Source organism: Strongylocentrotus purpuratus, unplaced genomic scaffold, assembly GCF_000002235.5.
Source record: "Strongylocentrotus purpuratus isolate Spur 01 unplaced genomic scaffold, Spur_5.0 spur5_scaffold_5, whole genome shotgun sequence".
NCBI classification, from domain to species: Eukaryota; Metazoa; Echinodermata; class Echinoidea; order Camarodonta; family Strongylocentrotidae; genus Strongylocentrotus; species Strongylocentrotus purpuratus.
Window position 1 is genome coordinate 41,152,359 of NW_022145611.1, and position 21,920 is coordinate 41,174,278.

The 21,920-nt window shown below is 35.3% G+C and overlaps 1 protein-coding gene across 1 annotated transcript; it reads left to right on the forward strand.

Annotated features, from left to right (window-relative positions):
- The first annotated feature begins 1,194 nt into the window (after positions 1-1,194).
- LOC593839 lies at positions 1,195-10,476 on the forward strand. The gene is made up of 3 exons (XM_030998341.1): positions 1,195-1,523; positions 6,351-6,446; positions 10,350-10,476. Exons 1-3 carry the CDS (start codon positions 1,398-1,400, stop codon positions 10,458-10,460), a joined length of 333 nt encoding a protein of 110 aa, XP_030854201.1. The 5' UTR covers positions 1,195-1,397; the 3' UTR covers positions 10,461-10,476.
- Positions 10,477-21,920: the final 11,444 nt, after the last annotated feature.

Here is a 21,920-nt window from a genome sequence, read left to right on the forward strand (position 1 = left end):
TTTTAGATACCAAAATATGTGAAATTTAGATTACATCCGATCATACCACTTTAAAGAATTACGTGTCCGTTTATTTAATAATTTAATAATAATAATAATGGTACACGGTCGGGCTCGCTGTGCGTATTATAACAAACACAAATAGCCAACAATGGCATTGGATGGATTAAAAGTACAATATATGAAGCGCTATCTCGTTTTTTCATTGGCTGGGTCAAAATTATCAAATATTTGAGGGGCACCACAAATTTTTATAAATTGCTATATTTATGGATATTGAAGCCGTCTCTGAGCTGATGTTGATCAAACAAAGGTGATTTTGTCGTTTAAATTGTATGCTCTTTCAAACTTGACACTCAGTCTTTCATTATATCACAAATAAAATTATTTTGTGTAGCGCCCTCTATACCAAAACTCAACTATCCCTTTAAACTTATTAGATGGTCAAAAAAGAGTTACACTCTTATTCAAACTTCATCTATTTTTAGGTGCTTATGATAAATTGCAGTTGATAGGCCAAATAAGGCCTAATAAGGCATAATCGTAGTGTTTGTGTAAATCATAATCTATCTATGTTTATGTATCATACAGACAAATAACCTTTAACTGAACCATTCACGTACGATAAGAGATTAAAAACAATAATCCATAATTTCTTTTATCTTCAAACAAGAGCAATATTGCAATACAACTTCGGTGGATGAAGTGCAAACTGTGCAATCATGTCTTATTGATGAGAATGTTGATAGAAATTATAATCTGCAAATGGTTACAAACACTGAACCACAGTTACCCTTATTTCACTACCATCGGGATTCAGGAAGAGGGCCAGGAGTCTAATTAATGCGATAGTTATGATTTCAAACAATTACAGCATGAAATATGACCCCATTCCGTGGCGTCTTTACTCCAAGGCAACAGGTTGATTCGCTGTCATTTATTGAAAAACATGTCCCTTTGGAAATTAATTTCAATCTCTAAATACTAGAAGTTATTAGACTCACTTATACCATAATTGTACAAGTATAGTGTTTCAAAGTTTATTTTACACATTTGTAGTATATCGTAGTTATTCTAACCTTCAAAACAATTACAATAGTTGTGGAAAAAACGTAAATTTTCAAAACCATCATATTAGGGTAACAGCCGCATATTAGAACAGCCATACGTTACACACGGTTCTGGTATGTTTCACTGTAACGGCGTCGTGTGCGACCGAATGAATAGCGTCTATTTCAAACCTGCTAGTGCTACCGCTGCTCGCAACCACTGCTGTACAGGAACACATCGACACCTCTCTGTTACTCGAAACCGAATTTTATGATATTATATTTTGTTGAAAAGGGTAAATTCTCTTTGTAAGGTGATAATCTGCAACGTTCCGGAACATTGCTGTAATGTGGTTGAACACAAGTAAACGTGGTAGCCAAACGATGGCTCTTATTGGGGCTGTTATCGTGTTGTTGATGCTCCAGCGAGCCGAAACTCTGGCGTCGGCAGGACAGTCGGGCGCCGCTGGTGCGGTAAGTGGTATTGCTAAATATTCACCAAATGACCAAGTGACCAATTGTATTTACTACGCTTTATGGTACAGAATTTTAAAGCACGATTCTCATCGCTAAAATATCAATTTTCTTGTGCTCTTTTCTTGAAATATAATAGCATGTATCTAACTAATGAGTTCTTGAGATAAGCTGTTATGATTCTCATTTCATTGTTTATCCTATTCTAATAATATTTTTTGATGAGTTAACAATAACTTTTTAAGCATTCAATTTAATTTCTGGAGGAAATGTTTCTATGTGAAGGAGTATAGTATGACTGCTTTATATTAATGTTACTATGGTTTTTGAAAAATAAGAAAATTGAATCAGGGATTTATAAGAATTAAATCAATAAATAACATGAATTTAAGCAATTGAAAGTTGCCGATTTAAGAGAGCGGGTAATTGGAAAAAAACAAAATAAGAATATTGTCATTTAAAGATCTTTCTTAGTATCCCCTCATTTGTAATGTTTGTCTTTTTACTACATGTACTTACAGGAAGATAAATAAGATATGTGTGAGCAAGTGATGTATGGTGAAAAGAAATTGTTTTGTTCCAAGACATTTTGGCATGCAAATTGTAGGCATACTTTTGATTGTCAAATATATCTGGGTATAAATCCCCTCTTTGTACATGTGCGATAATGATTGTAGCAGTAGTAGTAGTAGCAGAGACGCCAAGTTCAAAGATCCGCAATGCGTGACATTTTCATGATTTGGCGCGCAAGCGCGCGTGCGAGGGTATAACACACGTTTAAGGTATAGCGTTTTTTTAAAAATCTACTGTAGCGCGCGCGTCGTGCGTGAGAGCGTTTTCAGACCCTCGAAATGCGTGACACTTGGTAGCTCTGTAGTAGTAGTAGTAGTAGTAGTAATATTAAATGGTAATATTTATGGAAATAATAACAATACGGATGATAATGATGGTACTAATCATAATAATAGTAATACAAATTAATGATATTGATGTATACTGTATTTCAGTCAGGGATTTTATAAAGAGAGAGACCCTCTTTGTTATTCATTACATGCTGTATGGTATGATACAAGTACCTTAACTTTTGATCAATTTCCACTGTATTTTCTGATGTTAGGCCTAACAAAAAAGATGTTGTATTGCCCTTTAAAGGTACTATGTCCCATTTGCAGGCCAAAAAAATGAAAAAGTTAAATTCTGACTGCATTTGAAAGATAATACTAATTTAGAACTTCCCTAAAAACGGTGGGGCTTTAAAATGTCTTCAAGTGGGAAAATAATGACTATTAGTTTAGGGCTATAGAGCCCAAAAGTAATAGTCTTGATTTTCAGACAATTGTACCGAATGATCATACGTTTTATGCTGCGCAAAGATTCAGTCAGTTTAATCTTGGCCATCACAAGAAGTGGGTTATTGATGTAGACAAATACTGATGTACCCTTTACAACTCTTTTCATGTATGTTATTACCAAAGAAGAAAAAAAAGCCAGTCAGTCACTCAATAGTGTCTGACGGTGAAGTCTAGCAAGTAAACGGGTTTCCTTGCATAATTTGAATATGAGGACACTGCTAACGTTTAAATTTCACAGATAGGACATATATGACATATTCATAATTCCTGCAAAGTTCTACAGAATTTGAGGTTGGCTGCAAAAGGGACATAGTACCTTTAATTCAACCATTAAAGACAAACTAACTCACAAAATAGTGCACTCAGCCACCTCCATATGCACTGTAGTATTTGCATTACCGGTATATGCAGGAAACAAAACCTGAAGATGATCACAATAATCATGCATTTATACAATTCTATCTTTAGACATTCTGGATTTAAAATGGAGGAGCTGGGAATCTACGTGTGTACCATACCCTCGGGACATGCATTCCAACAAAAAAATGCACATTTATCCTTACTTGTGTAGTACTAGGTTTCGGCAAGTGATGAACCTATTTGACGTGACCTGGATTGCGATCTTAAATTCTAGAACGGATCCATGTAAAAAAACGTTTTGATTCATATCATGTCAACTAGTGGAAGGGAATTGATTTGTTTTTAAACTGAACAAAAATAGAATTTGTGCTTGATGAAATGCAGCGTGTTCAGTCTAATTGACTCATTTGAATATATCAAGAGCGATGACTTTCAGAAGAAAAATATACTACATGTACAATGTACATGTATGTGTAGCTGATAAGAAATATTTGAAAACACTACATTTTATTTATTTATTTAATGAAAATTGTAGCCTGAAGCTATAACAAAATAAATTGTCATTAGTAAAAATATATTCAGTACATGTTTTACGCAGTATAGATGTTTACCTTCAGAATGGTCTGAATATTTCTTAAACAAAACTTTCTTAAAAAGACCTGAAAGATTGTGGCTCGTTCAATTGCATCTACATTTATCAATACGACATCACAAACAATATATTAATTGAAATAAGATGATAATTAAAAAATGAAGAAATAATGATGCTGATGATGATGATAATAATAATAATAATAATTATAAACTATTTTGTATAGCGCATTACACATTACATACATGTAGGTATGTTCATATGCACTTGGGACGGAAAAGAAAATCAAAGAGTAAATACATGTAGGTTACCAAGTTCCTTTTATCTGTTTAACATTTGGAATAAGTATGTTTTAAGCCATTAATGGCAGACTTAAACTTATCTATTGTACCGGTATTCATGTTTCTAAGAGAGTCAGGGAAGCTATTCCATAAAACTGGGCAGCATGGGCAAATGAACATTCACCATATATTTTGTCAGAAAACATGTTGGAGGAACAATGAATAAATTCTTACATGATTGAAGAAATCTTGTTGGCCTTTATGTAGAGAGTAAATCATTTAAATACTGTAGTTACTAATTATTTTCTTTCTTAAATTAGCTTGTACTTCATATAATGTTGTAAGGAAGATTTTGATTCTTCTTCTTCTTTATCTTTGTCTTCTCATCATCCCTTTACCATTTCAAAGACCCTTGTTAAAGGGGAGGGGGTGAAGCTCTTTTGTAACTTGTATACAGTATGATCGATATTCGCTCTGTATTTCCCAGCATCATACATTTTCTCGAGTTTTGTTTCTCCAGCGATGATTTGATATTTTACTGTAGGCATGCATTTGGTACGGGATTTCTTTACTACACTGTAGCACCATGCTATGGCAAGCGTCACAATAAAAATTCATCTTCTGAGAGAGAAATGTAGAACAAACGAAAAACAATAGTTCAATATTTTAGATATATTCTTACCAGGCACATCATTCCTAACAGGGATCTGAGCTACTGCTTAGTGCCTTACATTTCTATCGATTGCTCCACTTTGTAGAAATAATCAGGGCAGCCTAGAATTTTTTAGTATATTGATCCTACAGTTTGTATTATCAACACAAAATGTAAAAATCTAACAATTTCTTTTTAGGGCTTACACATATATGACTGCTGCTACAAGTAGAATGGACATTTATTACAAATGCTCTTTATAATCATGAAATATGCTCATTTTCGGGGAGGTAGAGTGATTGAGGTTTTGGATTTTGGAGTAGCAGAACAAATATTGTCCTTGTGCAAGGACATGAATCACATTGTGGAGTCTGGGCTGAGTTAATGCAATCCATAGATCATCATGTTCAGATGTAAAATGAATGAGGGCTGAAGAAGGAGCAACAGAAAAAATGTAAGTCCTTGAAGGCGACAGAAAGACGTGAATGGCCTTGGCCTTTCCTAAATCTGTAGAAATTTCCATCACATGAGCAAATGGCGGTACTTTTTAGTGGTGGCGGCGCTTGGAGAATACGGGCATCACGGAGCCATGCAAATAAGAGGGGAATGTGACTGGAGTATTTATTGATCCATGAGGGAGCTACAGAACCACGTTTGACGAGGATTCATTTCATCTCTCCCTCTCTTGTTCTGGCCTCTATCTCTTATTCTGTCATTTTAAAGGGTTACACTTGTAGTTAAACCTATGTGGAAAGTACAAATCATTAACAGTCAAAGATGAGTGAAATTCTAAACTCACATGTGGACGATTTTTTTTCTATTAAATTTCATTCAAAATATCACTATCAAAACCATGTACATATTATGTAATTATATCGGAGCCTCTTTTTTCTCACTACAGGTAGATATCATACTATGGTACTTGCATAATGGCAAAATAAACTCTGAACGGATTGCTATTAGCACTTGGCAAGAGGGACCCCCCCCCCCCTTGTCTCCTATTCTTTGACTTGAATGACAATTTAGCACTACCAGTACTTTTGCTTATATTTATGCTTAAATATTAAGCTATGACAAGCTGTCTATATGTAAATAAGTTTGATCATTGAAATATGTCAAACTGTCCATAATTTAGTGAGAATGGCATATATTGATATATTTGTAATGATAATGTAGAAAAGGCTTTGTAAATGCTTCATTGCTATTCCTTGTAATTGACCCCTGCAACCTGTTCGACTGGTCAACTTTTGTATAAATGAATGAATAAATGAAGCACTTAATGAATTGGTAAATAAAAAATGGAAAAATAACAAATGAATAAATAAATAATTAGAAAGATAAAATGATACACATGCACGTGAGAATGAATTAATAAAACAATTAAATGGTATACATTAATGAATTACCAGTAGTAAATACTTCTAAGTGGTTAAAAAAAAGTAATCCAACTTAGCACATTTATACATAATTCCTTTCCTGCACACCCAAAATGATATTCACATTTTAAAATGCAGCAACTGAAATTATTATTAAGGAGACCTTACAAATATGTATAATCATGTCACCATGTTTCTTTTCTATTCTTTTCAGGGTGACTGTATTCATTCTCTGGAAACTGGGGATATTTTGTGGCAGGACAACTTGACAGACTCGTTTGTTGACGTGGTATGGGGCTATGGAGAAGAGGTGAGTGGAGTTTAGTTGCTTCTGAATTCAGTGGTGGCGGCAACATACTACGTACAGCCACCAGGGCAGTGGCCACATGTTAAAGTGTACAATGGAAATGCTTCAGCCTATATGATTTGCCAGGACACTTCATTTGGTGTTTTGGCAAATGATGAGAAATGTTTTCTCCCACAATATGGTGATGAAGGAGAGTGGCAGTAATAATTGTTTCATGCAAAGAAAGTTCAGTTCCTCCACAGCGAGGTAAGAAGGGTGCAGAAGTGTTTGACGGTGGACAAAATAGACAAGTCAATTTTGTCTCAGCACTAATGTACATGGTTGTGTTTAAACTCTTTGTCTGCTTTGGTTGTTATAAAGGTAATACAAAGTTTTGGGAAATTTTGAAAACTGGGTGGATAGTGATTCTTTACAATTTTGATGTACAGTATTTGGATGCCTATGTGGATGTATTATAAGCACTAGAAAATTTAGCCCCTAAAACACTTCTGCCTTCGAGAAAAATCAAATATAACAATTTACCGGTACTCCCGGTAAATTGTGATAAATTTCAAATAGCGCCTACAGCTGTACAATGGTAGCTGTGACTATGAAAATCTCAGAATATGTAGTTGTAATATATAATTTCCAAACAGGAATAGCTAATCGGTCAATTTTAGTCAAGAAATATCGTTTTATAGTTTAATTAATATCTTGATCTCGAGAGGGAGCTATACAACATAAAGAGTTTAATATTTACAATTTCATAATTTTAGACTTGATTTCGACCGCGACATGTGATCACTGTATATTGTAGGATCGCATATGCTTCTAATATGTTCATTTGAACCAAATTCATGACCCCATACCAAAACTTTGTACCTTTAAGAAGAAGAACCAGCAAAGTGCCATTGTAGACTTTTGTAGTGAATAGAGAGTTCATGGGGTAGGCCGGGGCATCTATCTTTATGGAGATCTCTTCTCTTAGTTTTATGGTCTACATCCAGTGCCATGATACTTGATGTAATTAGTCTGCTCCCCATCGAACCTTAATCAAATCTTGTCAGTTCTTATCTCAACCTAACTGATTGTAGTTGTTTAATGACTGGGTGTAATTTGAGCTTGATTGAGCAGTAGAGTTTACAAGTTTATCCCTGGAATGGACATGAAAGAGTTTGCTCAGCAAACTTGGTCCAATCATTAACGTCAAAATTGAAGGATGAGCCTGAGAAAGGAGAATAATTGAAAGAATGTGCACGTTTTCTCTTGGCATGTGATTGAAACAGAACCAAGTGAGTGTTTGCAGAACACTGGGACATCAATTTGTGTCGGGTAATCGAAGGGAATAAAGAAAGAAAGTAAGGATTGGGGGGGGGGGGGGGCTGCCCAGAGAAGATTTGCTCCTGATTAAATTGTGCTGCTACTGTGGTGACGTAAATCCCAAGATTGTTTGAACCAGGGTGCAAGCTCTTAGGTTACTGCCCTAGATCGTGGCAAATTTAGTTTGGCATGGAGAACTAGCGCACCTAGAAATTTAATCATTGCCTCATGGAAAAGGAGATTGTGTTAGCACCGGTCCCTGAGACAATTTGAGAAGATCCATAGAAAGAAAATCTATGGGAAAAGAGGCTTAATTTTCTGTTTCTACATGTCTGTAGAATGAACCGGCAGAGGATAATTTGTTGTTTGACTGTTAGTGTCAGAAGGTGTATGGGCATAGTGCCATAAGCAATGAAATACCTGTAAATAGAAAATATGTGCTTATTTGATACAAACTGTCCTCACTTTTTCATTAGTAGATAAAATCCCCGTCATGTCTTTTTAAAATGGTTTAACAATTAAAACCATACACTGTAGAAGTGACATACCAGAAATTTGATTTTATGGCATGCAGCAACCTTCTGCGAGCACACAACAGATTGTGAAATAAAAAACAAGTTTGGAGAAAAAAATGTGTTGGGATGTGTGTTTAGGATGGTATGTGGCGTAATTGCATCAAAAAAAAGAGAAAAACAGCATATCATTCATTAAGGGATCAAGTTCCCCAAGCTCATTGATGCTTTGGGAAATCATGTTCTGAGAGGAAGTGCAACACCATACTTCAATCCGGAAAGAATGACTCTTTTACATTGTGGCAGTAAAGGTACATGTAGTATATGGAAGAGAGTTACAGCATGAACTTATTTATCAAATAGCTAGAAGTTTAAATTTCACCTCGAGGGGAAAACAATGTTCAATACTTGTTGAAGATGCATTTCAATTTTGCATATTGTATAATATATGTTTTGATAGGAGTTTATTCAGTGTTGGTATACCGGTATGTACATTAATTATTTTCTATTGCATCAAAAGAACAAAAAGATAAACTTTTAAACTGCTACCATACATGTAGAATTAAAAAGACATTGAGAGAGACAAACTTTGGTATTTAGCTGTGCTCCTGAAGTTACTGAAATTGAAAATGGGGAAAGAAGTCCTTGAAGAAGCCGAGAACTGTGGGTAGCCTCTTGGCTTCCATTGATTTGGCCTGGATATGTCGAGGGCAGCAGACGCATCGATTCTACCTGTGTGTACACTGTTACCATTTAAAGGTAACATAGAAGGGTCAAAGTGTCATAGGAACCATCGGACCACGTTTCTGGATGCACTTCAGAAACTAATATAATGACCAGCAAGCCTGCCACCTTGTCTCCCTCTCATATCATTGTGCAGAGTTCTTCAAATTTGATATTTGCACAGACATACATGTACATGTATCTCTTGCACTCTTTTGAGAAAGCTGTAAAGGTGCATTTGCAGTATCTTGGGCAGATAACTGCATAATTCAGGTTTAAAGGATATATACATTGTCAAATTTACAATTGACAATGTCAATGTAAATATTTACACATACCAGTATACAGTGTACATTGTATAATAAAATTAAAATTTTAACTTCACATTCTGGTAGTTTTTTTTTTAAGGAGGTAAAATATCAATTGCATTGTGTTTATTTGTGTTTATTCCACGCAATCATTGTGCTTACCAAATGTATGTACTTGTAGGCTACATTTACAGTATGACCATCTACATTACTGTACATGTACCTGTACAATTCACAAGTTCTACGTACTGTAAATGTAATATACTTCCTAAAGTAATATGTGTTTTATTTAAAATTTGATTGTATACACTCCTACAATTCTCAACATAAGTCCAGCTGGCATAATACTAAATTAGTTTGCAAACAAAAAATGAATATAAACATAAATTTTGTGTTATTTTGCTGTGAAACTGCATTTTTGTCATGCCTTTAATACAATGCCTGTGTAGACAATGATAGAAGGAATATATCTACAAGCAGGAGCCAGTGTGCTCAATAAGCAAAACACTTACCCTGGCAGTGAGTGATAGTGACTTTGTGAAGTACCAATTGATGTCCAACAGAACGTCAGCCAGTCGGAATCCAAAGAGATTGGGAGTGGGTAGACCGGTCAACAATATCGGGGAAGAGCTACGAGAGAGTGATCGAGAGAGGTGAAGAAAACAAAAATAGGAACAAAATGGAGAGGGTTAGAAGGAAAACATAGATGTTTGCCATCATATTATGAACTCTGGAAATGTATTGAACTTGTTGATTACTGCTTTTGACTATTATTATTATTATCATGGTTATCTTAACTTAAAATTGGAAAGGAGAGTGGGAGAGAGAGAGAGAGAGAAAAAAAAGGGGGGGGGGGGGGAAAGGGGCGTGGAGTCAGATCTAGTGTGAGAGGGAAAAAAAGAGAAATAGATAGAGACAGAAATTGAGAGTGGGGGAATAAACGAGGAGGAGGGAGGAAGAGAAAAAAACAGAGAGAAAGAGAAATGTATGAATTTATTAAAATAATTAAAATCATATATATATGTAATTGCAATATCTTTTGTTTTTACCTTTTGATTATGCAGGATACATGTCACACTCTAAGCGGGTGTTTTGGGATTAATGATACAGAGGACCAGGTGGTGGATATCCAGCTTAAACCTATCCAGCTCCAACAAGGGGTTCAACTCAGGTAGGTTTAGAAGACAGCAAGAAAAGAACTTCAGATTACAAAAAATATATATATCTGTTTCCTTCTCATTATTATAACCCAGTTATTGTGTTATTTCTTTCATCATTTCTTTCGTTGTTGCACAATAACAGAGTGCAAGGTACATTCACATGTATAAATAATATGTTGATGGAATTTGAAAATGAGAGAGTGACTGGAAACATGAAGCCATTAGTGGATATGGCATTATACCCAAGTGTTACATGTAGGATCAAGATAAAACTCTTGAGAAAGATGAGAAAAATATAAAAGCATACATTTACCTCTTCTGCTTGTCATTGAAGATGATTATGGTCGGGTCAAGGTCTGTCTGGTTATTGAGTTAGAGGAAATTTTGCTTTCAAGTATACTAGATTATCTCTGCAATGGAGTAGTGATGTAGATGCTACAAGGAATTCTGCCTGTAAGTACATCTTTGATTGTAATGAATATAGTGGATTGGAAGCCACATGGCTCAAGGTTAATAGAAGCATTTTTTTTTGGTGTCTAGAAAAGTGATTAAGATTTTAAAGAGGTTTTAACTTTGATGTAGAGTGTCTTGCAGGTATCTATACAAAAGACCAAAAAGCTCACAAGTATTGGTTTACAGGTCAATCTTTACTATTTTAATTAGTCATAATAAGAACTAATACATTAATTCCAAGGACTTGATATCATGACTGTGGTATATCTATTCCAGAGTGTCATAGAGAATTCATCATAAATATAAACGTAACCCATGATAGCGATCAATTTAAGAGAGAGAGAGAAAGAGAAAGATGGAGAAAATTTGTTCTCTTTTCTGCAGCTGAGTGTTTATTTCAGTTTTCATACAGTGTGCAACAGTAGAGATGCAGATAAAAATGAATTAGAACTTGTACAGCCTGGCAGTTGAGCCGCAGGGTAAAAATTGACCTTTTTCCCCAATGGTAATCAATAATACGTGAATATTAGATTAAGAATTGATTGCAATCATATTCCGCGATATACCTCCTCTAATCTCTTCTACAAATCTAGTCCTGAGTATTACAAACAACTTGCTCTGTGAGAAAAGGGTTGAGCACACATGCGTGACATTTCTAATACTTTTATCTCTGCTTCTGCTTCTCTTGTTACTGTTGAATGTACTTCCATTTCTATTACTCTCATTTCTTCTTTTGGTCGTAAGTTTTCTACTCTAACATACAAAAGTGTATTCAAGGCATCTACAGAGTATATACAGCCATCGTTGTTGGTTGGTCGAAGGTTGGGTGACTGGTCGGATAGTTTACTAATTTCTCAAGGTTATGTTTCGTTTTGAGGGACAAAAGTACTTTTTATGAAATCAAGTTCAGTCTGGATTCAGAAATTCTCATTAGAATGATGGGACATATATTTTTTTACGATGAATTTTCATTTTGATGTACTTGAAATGAAAGCCCTCACCCACTCAAATTTCAACACCTTCAAAACAAATTGAAATGTTGTTTGTCAGTATAAATGAGCCAAGGGCAGAGGGCAAAGAAAATAGTTTGGTGAGCATACATGTAGCTTTGCCTGCAGTTAGCAGATGCCGCTTGGGCATTGATTTCTCCTGTAGGACAATCAGATACTAATCACATGAACTAGATAATAGAGAGGAAATATGAAGTTAAAGAAATTGTTAGAGATGCCATCAATAGCAACAAGGAGAGGGAAAAAGACACAATGATTTGTTCATGTTTTGAGCACTTTCCCATGTAAGAATTTTTTGACATGGCTCTGTGAGTAGCTAGTTTTATTATCTTTTGTTTTTGAGGCACAGGAATTAGTTTTATATCGTGATCACAAAGACTTTCAAAAATGATACAAAGTCATTATCAATAGCTTTATTCATCACCATATGAGATGTATGAACATTAATGTTATTTCACTTAATCCGAACATGATATCTATAGGCCATACAATATAGTAATAATAATAATAATAATAATAATAATACATAAATATATAGCACAGCTTTTATACAAAATATATTCAGCTGCGCTGAAATTGAATTTGAAATTGAAATTGCTGTTCAGTTTATTTCTTGCGAGTGTCTATTCTCAAAACTCTGCATCTAAGCATAGCTAGAAACACAAAAGTATAACCATATTCGGATCTACAAGCCACTTTTGGATCTTAAAAGCAACACTAAAATTTCAAAGTTCTACATTTTGTCAATTTTGTTTCTTTTTCTTTCAACACTTTCATTTGCCATCAAAACTACGCTCAGCCATCTTGTTGACTGAGACTGGGGTAGAATGGGGTTATTGCTACGTGTAATAGTTAGGAAATGTGCAATTTTCTCTCTGTTTGCATCCACCGTGAACAATGGCTGGCAGCTACGGTATGTCATTTGTTGCAATTCCAAACAGACCCTATGGCTAACATTATACACTCTGTTAGTGATGGGGAAGTTAGGAGCGGTCATGTACAAAGCTAAGTTGTTTTGCCTGCTTTCTAACTGGATAGATCGATGAACGTTATAAGAAGTTGCATGAGAATACAGATTAGAATGAGTGAAAGCAGTATACATGGCCATGTAGGTATAGGAAGAGAAAAGGAGAGACAGATAGGGACGGATAGGGATGGAAAGTGAGAGAAAGAGAGAGAAGAAAATATGTAATCATCTTTGAGCCTGTATGTAGAAAATGATAATGCATAAATTACTGAAGGTTCCATCAAAGTACTTAAGAGAAATCTAGAGATACGTAGGAAGGACTGCCTTTTAAAATACACACTGTAGTATAGTCTTGTGTGAGGTTGGTTTTCATGTAATACGATTATAGATACATGTATATTTATGCACACATATGTGCATGAGCAAGATACTGTTTCCTTATTTCTACACTTGACTGTCGCTGGCTAATGTAAGATAAATAAAGTCAGAAAGACAGACTGAGTCTTGTGAAGGGTGTAAACAGATGGACATGCATGCAGTCAGATAGACAGAGGGATCTAGATTGTCTCCTGGAGCCGAGCGGTAATGGCTCCCATGCTGTTTGAGGAGTATCCAGTGTTGCAGATGGAGTGTTGGACCGGATTGTTGGAGAAGCTTTGTGTCAGCTCAGCTGCATCTCCTGGATGTCACATGTGACAAGTCATTCTATGAGGAGAGGAAACAACATGCATCCAAATGCTCCAATTAACATTTCATGTTCACACAAAACTGTAAAAAAGGATTATGAGTTATAAGAATAGTGTGCCAGGAAAACAGTAAAGCATGAACATTTCTTGTATGCTTTTATCTAGGATTTATATATTTCACAAATTTTGTTTGCTTAAAATGTTTAGGTCAAGCATTTAAAAAAAAAAATTCTCCCAAGGATAAGGTACTGTAAATAGGATTTTGCAAATGTCTGTACCAAAGCAAAAGAGCATGAAACTTTGCATACAATGCAATATCATAGTGAAAGAGCTCTAAGCTCTAAGAAGAGAGTTTATTTCTCTTTATATTCTGCACATGGCATGAGGCCCTTTCTTCCAGGTTATTGGTCCTAGGTTTGTTTCTCCCTTGCTGTAATCAGAATTGTTTAGTTGTACGTTCCGAACGAATTGTGGCTGATAAAGTAGATGCATGGGAAATTGGTTTTCTCGGAACAATGTACCAGAGTGAGTTCTGGTTGTAGCAGTAAATACCTGCCTCTTCCAATCTGACATCAAATCCAAGATCTTGTTTCACATCTTAAAAGTGGCTTTATCCCATTCTCTAGGAGATAGCCCCTGCAATGCATCCCCCTATTTGATCAGATACCATTCCCATCAATCATTGCAACCGGTAATAATCCCCTCCTCCAATGAGAGATCTCAACATGCATCACAACCTCCCCAAAATATCCTGACGAGAAGGCACTTCCCGCTTTGCTCCCACCTCTACGGAAGCTTCTCTCCTTCCGATCGACAGCAGCCGTAACCATTTAAAGTGGCCTGCCCACCTCTCCGTGGCTACTGTCGCATGTTATTGAAGGTGATGTTCTTCAGCTATTGCCTCCCTTGCCAATGAGTCTATTGCATGTATATTAAGGATGGTGTTGGACGTGTAAAACCTTTCTCAGGCTTTGTATCACCCTAAATTGGTTTCCAGAGCAAATTTATCTAACCCGTTATGCCTGGTAGTGTTGCAGGAAAGTGGTGCACTTCGGCACTTCACTATATTTTCTCCCGCCCTCAGTCACGTTACAAAGTTGTGTGCAAACAGCCTGCCATTGGCAATTAGATAACGCTCAACTTGCTTGATCTATTTTTCATAAAAGAGAGCCCTTCAAAAAACTGTGTCCCTTTTCAATTAAATTTTGAGCAAGCAGTCATCTCTGTTGTTGTGTGCAGGTTTGTGTTTAGATTACTTACAGACTCCTTCCTGTTTATCCTCTACCAAGGCATCATCTGTACTATCATTCTAGTAGTGCTATGTCAGAACTCAGAAGTCATCTCATTTTGAAGAGGATATTGCATGTTTTTTGTCATTGTATACTAGTAGTTAATATCTCCAATGTAATATAGGTTCTTTGCTTGGGAATTTCTATTAAGATTAAATGCCATTTTTCTTCCTGACCTTTTTATCCTGCAATATTACAACAATATTGTATCATGGTTCTAGTAGCCCTGTGTCAAGAGTCATCTATTTTAGTAAAAAGATTGCTGCATGATTTCTAAAGAACAGTCATTTGATTTTGTAGAAAGGATTATGAAGGGCAGAAGCCTACTAATATCTTAATGATGAAAATGAGTCGAGAGATTCAAGTGAAAGTTGGGGGAAGCGATGAGTCTTTACATATACTAATCTGTTCTTTTTGTTAATTTTCTAATTATTTAGATCTGTGCATTAAGAAACACATGTATAACCAAGTACATGTACATGTAGCAAGTGCATTTTAGGCAGGTAACTTAAGGACGTCTCAATAACAACCTCGTATCAAGTTATCAACAATATAGAACACTTCTTAAGTTCCAACCGGTGCAGAAAGAACAAAGTAGGAGAGAAAAGTAATATACCAGTATTCACACTGAGGAATTTGTGAAATGGAAACAGAATATAGGATGGCCTGCGTTTTAGCAGGATTAATTGTGGGTAATACATGTGTGTGAAGGTCCATTTTGACCTCTGAATTTCAGTACTCTCGCCGTATTTAAAGAGAACAGATATTAAAGTTGTACTTGTACATGTATGTTCGGTTTTTAGTTTTCAGTTAAGTTTCTTTTATTTATCATATACAAAAAAACAATACATTAACAAAACATAGCATATTTACAAAATTGATATTCATGAACAATAAAGGCATCTAAACAGCATAAGTTTGTATTGCATTTACACTATTTAATTTTTAAAATTAAATGTGAAAAAAGGAACTTGATAAAAAGCTTAGCTCGTAGAGTTTAAGTTCCTCAAAATAATTTTGACACAGTGTGACTTATAATTAGGTAGAAGTATAATAATTAAAAAGCAAATTATACAGACAAAAACAATTAAATGATATGAATGATGGATGTAAGTAAAAAGAGAAATAGAGGAAAGCTAAAGAATGGGAGTAAGAAAAAGAATTAGCAGAATGTTGTATGATTTGTTGATCTCAAGATAAAACTTGATTAAATTGAATCCCAAAGCAATGGAAATCTCTAGAATATCTATAGGGAAAACCCTACCATTTCCCCCAAATCCAGGATACATTAATTTTTTGGAGAAAAAAAGGAGAGGATACTAATGTTTGATAAGAAAAGTAATTTTGAATCGAAGACTAATCATTCAGAACCTCAATGAACACAGAACAAGTTGAGTGTACATGTACCTCTAACAACATTATGGGTTTGTACATGTAACCTGAATATTGTTATCCTCTTGATTGGGATAAACCCGTTGGATCCGCAGGCATTTTACCTGCAGCAGGTCTCTTTTGTTTCCTGTCTGCACTGCATTGTGGGATAGGATGTCATCGTTAATCTTCATCCTAGAGGGGCGCAGTGTGTTCTGGCTGCTCATGTAATAAATATCAATATTGGACAAAGACACTGGCTCCTCTCACGATACTGTTTCAAGCTCAGTTCAGCTTGGGGAAAAATGGAAGACATCTGACTATGTGTATTTTTTTTAAAGATTACTTCACATCAAAGCAAAGGGAAATCCCCTAACTTAAGAACTTTATTTTTTAATCAAAGGTCTGTGGTGTGTTTCTATGATACTTGATAGGTAGTTATAATAGGGTTTGATTATCCACACATATCGTTCCTTTGAGGATTATCTTTCCAGGTTTTGCTTTCTTGGTTATCTTTCGATCTTTAAGGAGGAAGTTTGACAACAAGCAAGTTGAATACTCTAGCTTAAATGCTGATGTGAATGTACTCTAATCTATACACAAACAGGACTGGCAGAAATGCAAGCTTCTGTTATTTTCTAGCATGAACATGCCCAGTGTTAAATTTTTTAAAATTGTAAATCCCAGCCCAATTTAGAATCAAAAGTACAAACTTAAAGTTCATTCTGCCAAACCTCTTTGGATAGTATGAACATGCTCTGCGTGATGCACAGGATTGATCAAGGCTGCCATCTTTGTCTTAGACCAGACCAAAATGCATTTATCAGTAGACTTTCTTAATGCAGAGTGTTTCTGCACGATGAATCTCAATCGTGGCCTTACTGCAACGAGGTCCTTTGTCATCGGAGCGAGCAGCATCTTTATATTGAGTGAGGAATTGGAGGATATGAGATAAAAGCAACATGACTTCATCACATGGATCTTAATCATATTTGTGAGAATGCCTCACGTCTCGGCTGAGATTAGGGACTATATGTGGACAGATTAGTTGAGCAGGATGTACACTGAACCCTTCCCCATGGTTCTTAGAGTGTACCAGCAAAAACTGTATGCAGTCTCATTTAGCCCCTCAATTTATATCAGTTATATCAGTTAAGAAATCATTATTTGAGGAAAAGAAAGGGGAATTATGATTGAAAGCTGAAAAAGGAGAAAACTTTGCATGCCATTAATGTAACTTAGAACAGAAGCTAGAGAGAAAGAGAGAAAAAGAGAGAGAGAGAGAGTGGGGGAGGGAGGGAGAGGGGGAGGGAGAAGAATTAGGACGTTATTTCTGTCCTACAGGCAGCTACATGTATTCACAAACAGATGTATTTGGTATTTGGGTTATCTTTAAAAGTAGTTATCAGAAATTGGTAATACAAATAAAGCTGACTTTGTGAGTAATATTTGCAGTTTCAGAGTGATGCACAAGTAAAATTCTGTGATGAATGTGTGATTGGGGCGAGGTGAAACTTTTTATTTCTGAAAAGGGTGCCATGACTTGGAAAATATTGAATAACACTGCGGCAGCGGACAGAGGAAGTGAGTTTTCACGAGACATTAAGCCTGTGCTTCATATGTAGATGTTTTTTGCAAAATTTTGTGGACAGATTTTCACTGGCCCAAAAGGGCAATTTTCGGGTAACCGTGAGTAACTCTCATGATTATGCTACACGTTAAGCATTGGCTTTACTTTAGAAAGATTTCTTGTTTACATTCAATTTGTTGATATTGAGCATGACCTTCAGTGACAGACACAAAGGAAAGGGATTGACATCCTGGTACCAACAACAGCACAAATACAGCAAAGCTATTCAAAAGCCCCTTATTTTTTTGCAGTAATGCAGGAACTCATTAAGCCCAAATATCTATCTTATTATTTACTCATTATTGACCATTTGTTTGTGCATTGTCCTTTTTACTCATACAATGCAAAACATTAATGGTCTTTTGAAGTAGTTGGATGGGTTGATTGGGTGAATAATGTAAAGCAATGTCTGAGTGATACAGAAATTTAGAGAGATGGTTAAGGGTAGAATTTGATGAGCAAAATACATGCCCAACTCCAACATTCAAGAAAAACTAATGTAAGTTAGATCTACAGGACTAAGGAAACCAACATTACTTTGCAAAATGGCATCTTGAAGCTAAATTTAAAGCATCATCCTCAGTAAATTTTAAATGCCTTCAGAAAGGTAGTGATTCAATGGCTTCTATTGGTTTTAGTAATGCATAAACTTGTTACAGAGGATCATGAAAGGCCGTGATTGTCAATTAGTATTTGACAGTCTTTTAATGGGCATTGAAGTGGACCGTGTCTTAATCCACTTATTCCATTGCATTGGTGACTGGCTCCCTGCTAATTCAATAAGCCTACTGCTTGTGGGTCTTTCTGGGGCCCACATATCAAAACGTGTGTAACCAGTCGTCTGGAAACTAGGATACCGGGGAAAACAATACCTTGGATGGCTGAATCCTTAAAATAAAGAATTGCTAGCGCAATTGTTGGATTTAATTTTTTTTTATGAGTTAAAACTAGGTCTGATTGTCCACTGATGCTTATTTCTGGTGAATTTGTGTCAACAATTAATATTGCATTCTATTGATGTTTTGTCTTTATATGTTTCCCTTGGTGAAGAAAAACACATTTCAAAGAAAAAGAGGGAGGCGAACAACAGTTAAACTATTTTGTGTAGAACTGTTGGTTCATTTTCATTCTTAATCAAACAGTTATAAAATGTACTTAAAGAAGTTTATCCCTATATATTTCTCCCCCACAAGAGAACAACACTTGTTGAAAACAGCTCAAAGTAATTTTTTCAATCATTTTCCTGGAAGGTTGTACTCAAGTGATAAAGAAGCAATCTTGAGATAATCTTGACTGCCTTTGGGAATTTTAGCTTGTTTCAGTGAAGAAGCCGCTAGTGAGAATCAGATGTCATGAGAAGCAGGATCAGGAATGAGGCAGATTGAAAATCCCAAGGCGCCACTCAAATCAATCCAATCAACCGCTGGATTATTTTAACAAAGTATTACAACACTTTTCAAAAAATGCCATTAGGATTTTGAAATCTATGTGAAAAACCCCCTAAATCCACTTCTTGTCAGTCAGTTTTATGATTATCAAAGCTATTTTTGAACTTATAGCCTTGAAGCTATGAACAAGTGGAGGATTTCATGAGCCATGTTGATGAAATCTGTTGCTACTCTAGATTGTTAAATCTGTTATTATTATAAGAAAAGAGATGGCAAAATAAGGTTATCTAAATATATAAATTTGTGAATGTGGGTTACTTGAACATTGCTGTTGGAGATGTAGTTGATCTTTTTATATAGTTTCTTATTCTTCCACCATATTGATGTTATCTGTTTTTGCCTTGATTGTCATTATGAGTTTGTATTGCATTTGTTTTGTAAGGTGTGTTGAATGCTGTAAGCATTGTTATAAATTCACTAAACATCACTAGGCTACACAAAATCGAAAAAATATAAAAGTATGTTATCATTTTCACTTCAGAGCTACATGTACATATCTTTCATTGCTTCTGATTTTTACCATTTTTCACTCTCAAATCCTGGTATTGCATTGGACACTGTAAAATTAATTATATTTTATGAATATTTATGGGGGAAAAAGTTGTTAGAAATGTTGTTAGTCTTCATCCATAATACCAAGAAATTGTCAATTAGTTCTAAATTAGAATACTTTGGGGAATAATATTATTATTTTTTTCTCAAATTTTTTTTTTGTATTAATTTGATTTATTTTCATATATATTTTGATGAAGAAACAAATTATATTTTCCTAAGATATATGAACAAAATAACAATTACGATCTTAAATGTGATTAAAGAAAAGTTGTTTACCGTCATCCATAATGCCAGGAAATTGTCAATTACTTCTGAATTAGCATACTTGGGGGAATATTAAACTCTTAAACATTCTCAAGGGAAACTTCAATAATCGATTCCAACAAAGATAATTTTGTATTGTATAAAATACTAGTATAATGTAAAGTATAGTCTTTAAAAAACATGTAGATGGAAAGGATTCTTTTACTACCGGTAGGCCTAATCAACTTGTTGTTTGCAGTACAGACAAAGAGAAAGATTGCAAAGAGGAAAGTGGAAAACTAGAATTGAGTAAGCAATTATCTAAATTACATGAGCTGTACCTGTTAGTTTGGTATTTCTTACACGATGCCTTGTAATTCTAACCAAAGGGCCTTGGAAGATGTGTGTTCACACCCACAATTTAGCTACACAGATATTGTGTTTACACATCGTCTGTTTAGGTCCAGAGGAGTTTTAACACTAGGTAAAGTGGCTATACAGTGTAACAGATACATATAAACAGATACTGAGTGCTAGAAGGATGTTAACTCTAATGAATACGCCCTTCTGGCTCTCAGCAGACATAGTAAGTAAACAAAAGTGTCTGTTTTGCCACTTCGCTGTGGCTAAACCATTTTATGATTTTACCTTAGTTCAGATGTAGGATATGTTTATATTCTCAGCTCACAGCAATTTGCAGAGGAACTACATTGTATATTTCATAGTGAGTATGGTATGTTCACATCAGCAGTAGCTAGCATACTAGTTTTGTATTATCTGAGAATGCTTGAACTCAGGATTGGTTTTACATTTCAGGCATGTACTACAGAAATAGGGTATGTTTATATTTTAACTAAAACACGTGTCAATTTGCACAGCTACAAACGTTGACATTAATGTGTTCACATCAGCAGTAGCTAGCACATTAAGTGAGATTTGTGAAAACCCTTTAGATTCAAGTTTTAAGTTTACACCTTTTTTTATTGACACTTCATATTGATTTATCACCATTGGTTCATATACTCCAATGTAGATGCATGCATTTAGAGAAAAGTGTTTTTACATCAGCAGTAGCTAGCAAAGCACTATAAGCCACTTCAGATTAAGTTTGCATGTATAATTTTGATAGTCACATGTTTTGGACATCAAATGCACTAATACTGAATATCTATATCATTACCTAGTTGCAATACAAGTAAAGTATGTCCATATCAGCATTAGATATCAGCAAAGGAGTTCATGTAAGCCCATACCATTAAGTTAAAGCTAATAAAGTGATATTGAAAAATTCGTATGGGTGTGGTAGAGCATGATCATGTAGGAAGCCATTCCCCCCAAGCTTTAGTTTTGTATAACCTATGGTATTAAGAAAGATTTTTATAAAGGAATAGCATAATAATTATATATGGGTTTAACTGTGCATCGGGCAGTGGTCTTTGAATCATTCAGACATCACAATTTGCGACAAAAAGGGTGCAAGGTTGAGGCATTAATCTTCAATTGCACAGTATCTTGGATATCACTGAGTTACAGCTGTACACTGTTGGTCCCCTGGTCATTTATCAACACACCGCATTATTTTTTGCACATCAGCAAATATATTTCAACTAGATATGGGATATTTTCCTTGGATTACTTTATATGTAGCCATTCCATCCAAGAAGGGCCTACAGTGAACTCTGGAAGTGTAATTTGCTGGTGAAGAGCCAGAAGGGTGTATTAACACATACATGTATTTGTTATCATAGAGTAACACCTTTATCGTTTTTAGCAGATGTTTTGTCGATCACGCCTATTCTTGTTCTCTAGGGCCTATGCTAGGC

Excerpts from the sequence above, each read along its gene's own strand:
- LOC593839 (XM_030998341.1), top strand. The coding sequence starts at position 1,398 with ATGTGGTTGAACACAAGTAAACGTGGTAGCCAAACGATGGCTCTTATT. Across the intron at positions 1,524-6,350 it reads AGTCGGGCGCCGCTGGTGCG|GGTGACTGTATTCATTCTCT; the intron begins GTAAGTGGTATT and ends TATTCTTTTCAG. Across the intron at positions 6,447-10,349 it reads TATGGGGCTATGGAGAAGAG|GATACATGTCACACTCTAAG; the intron begins GTGAGTGGAGTT and ends TTGATTATGCAG.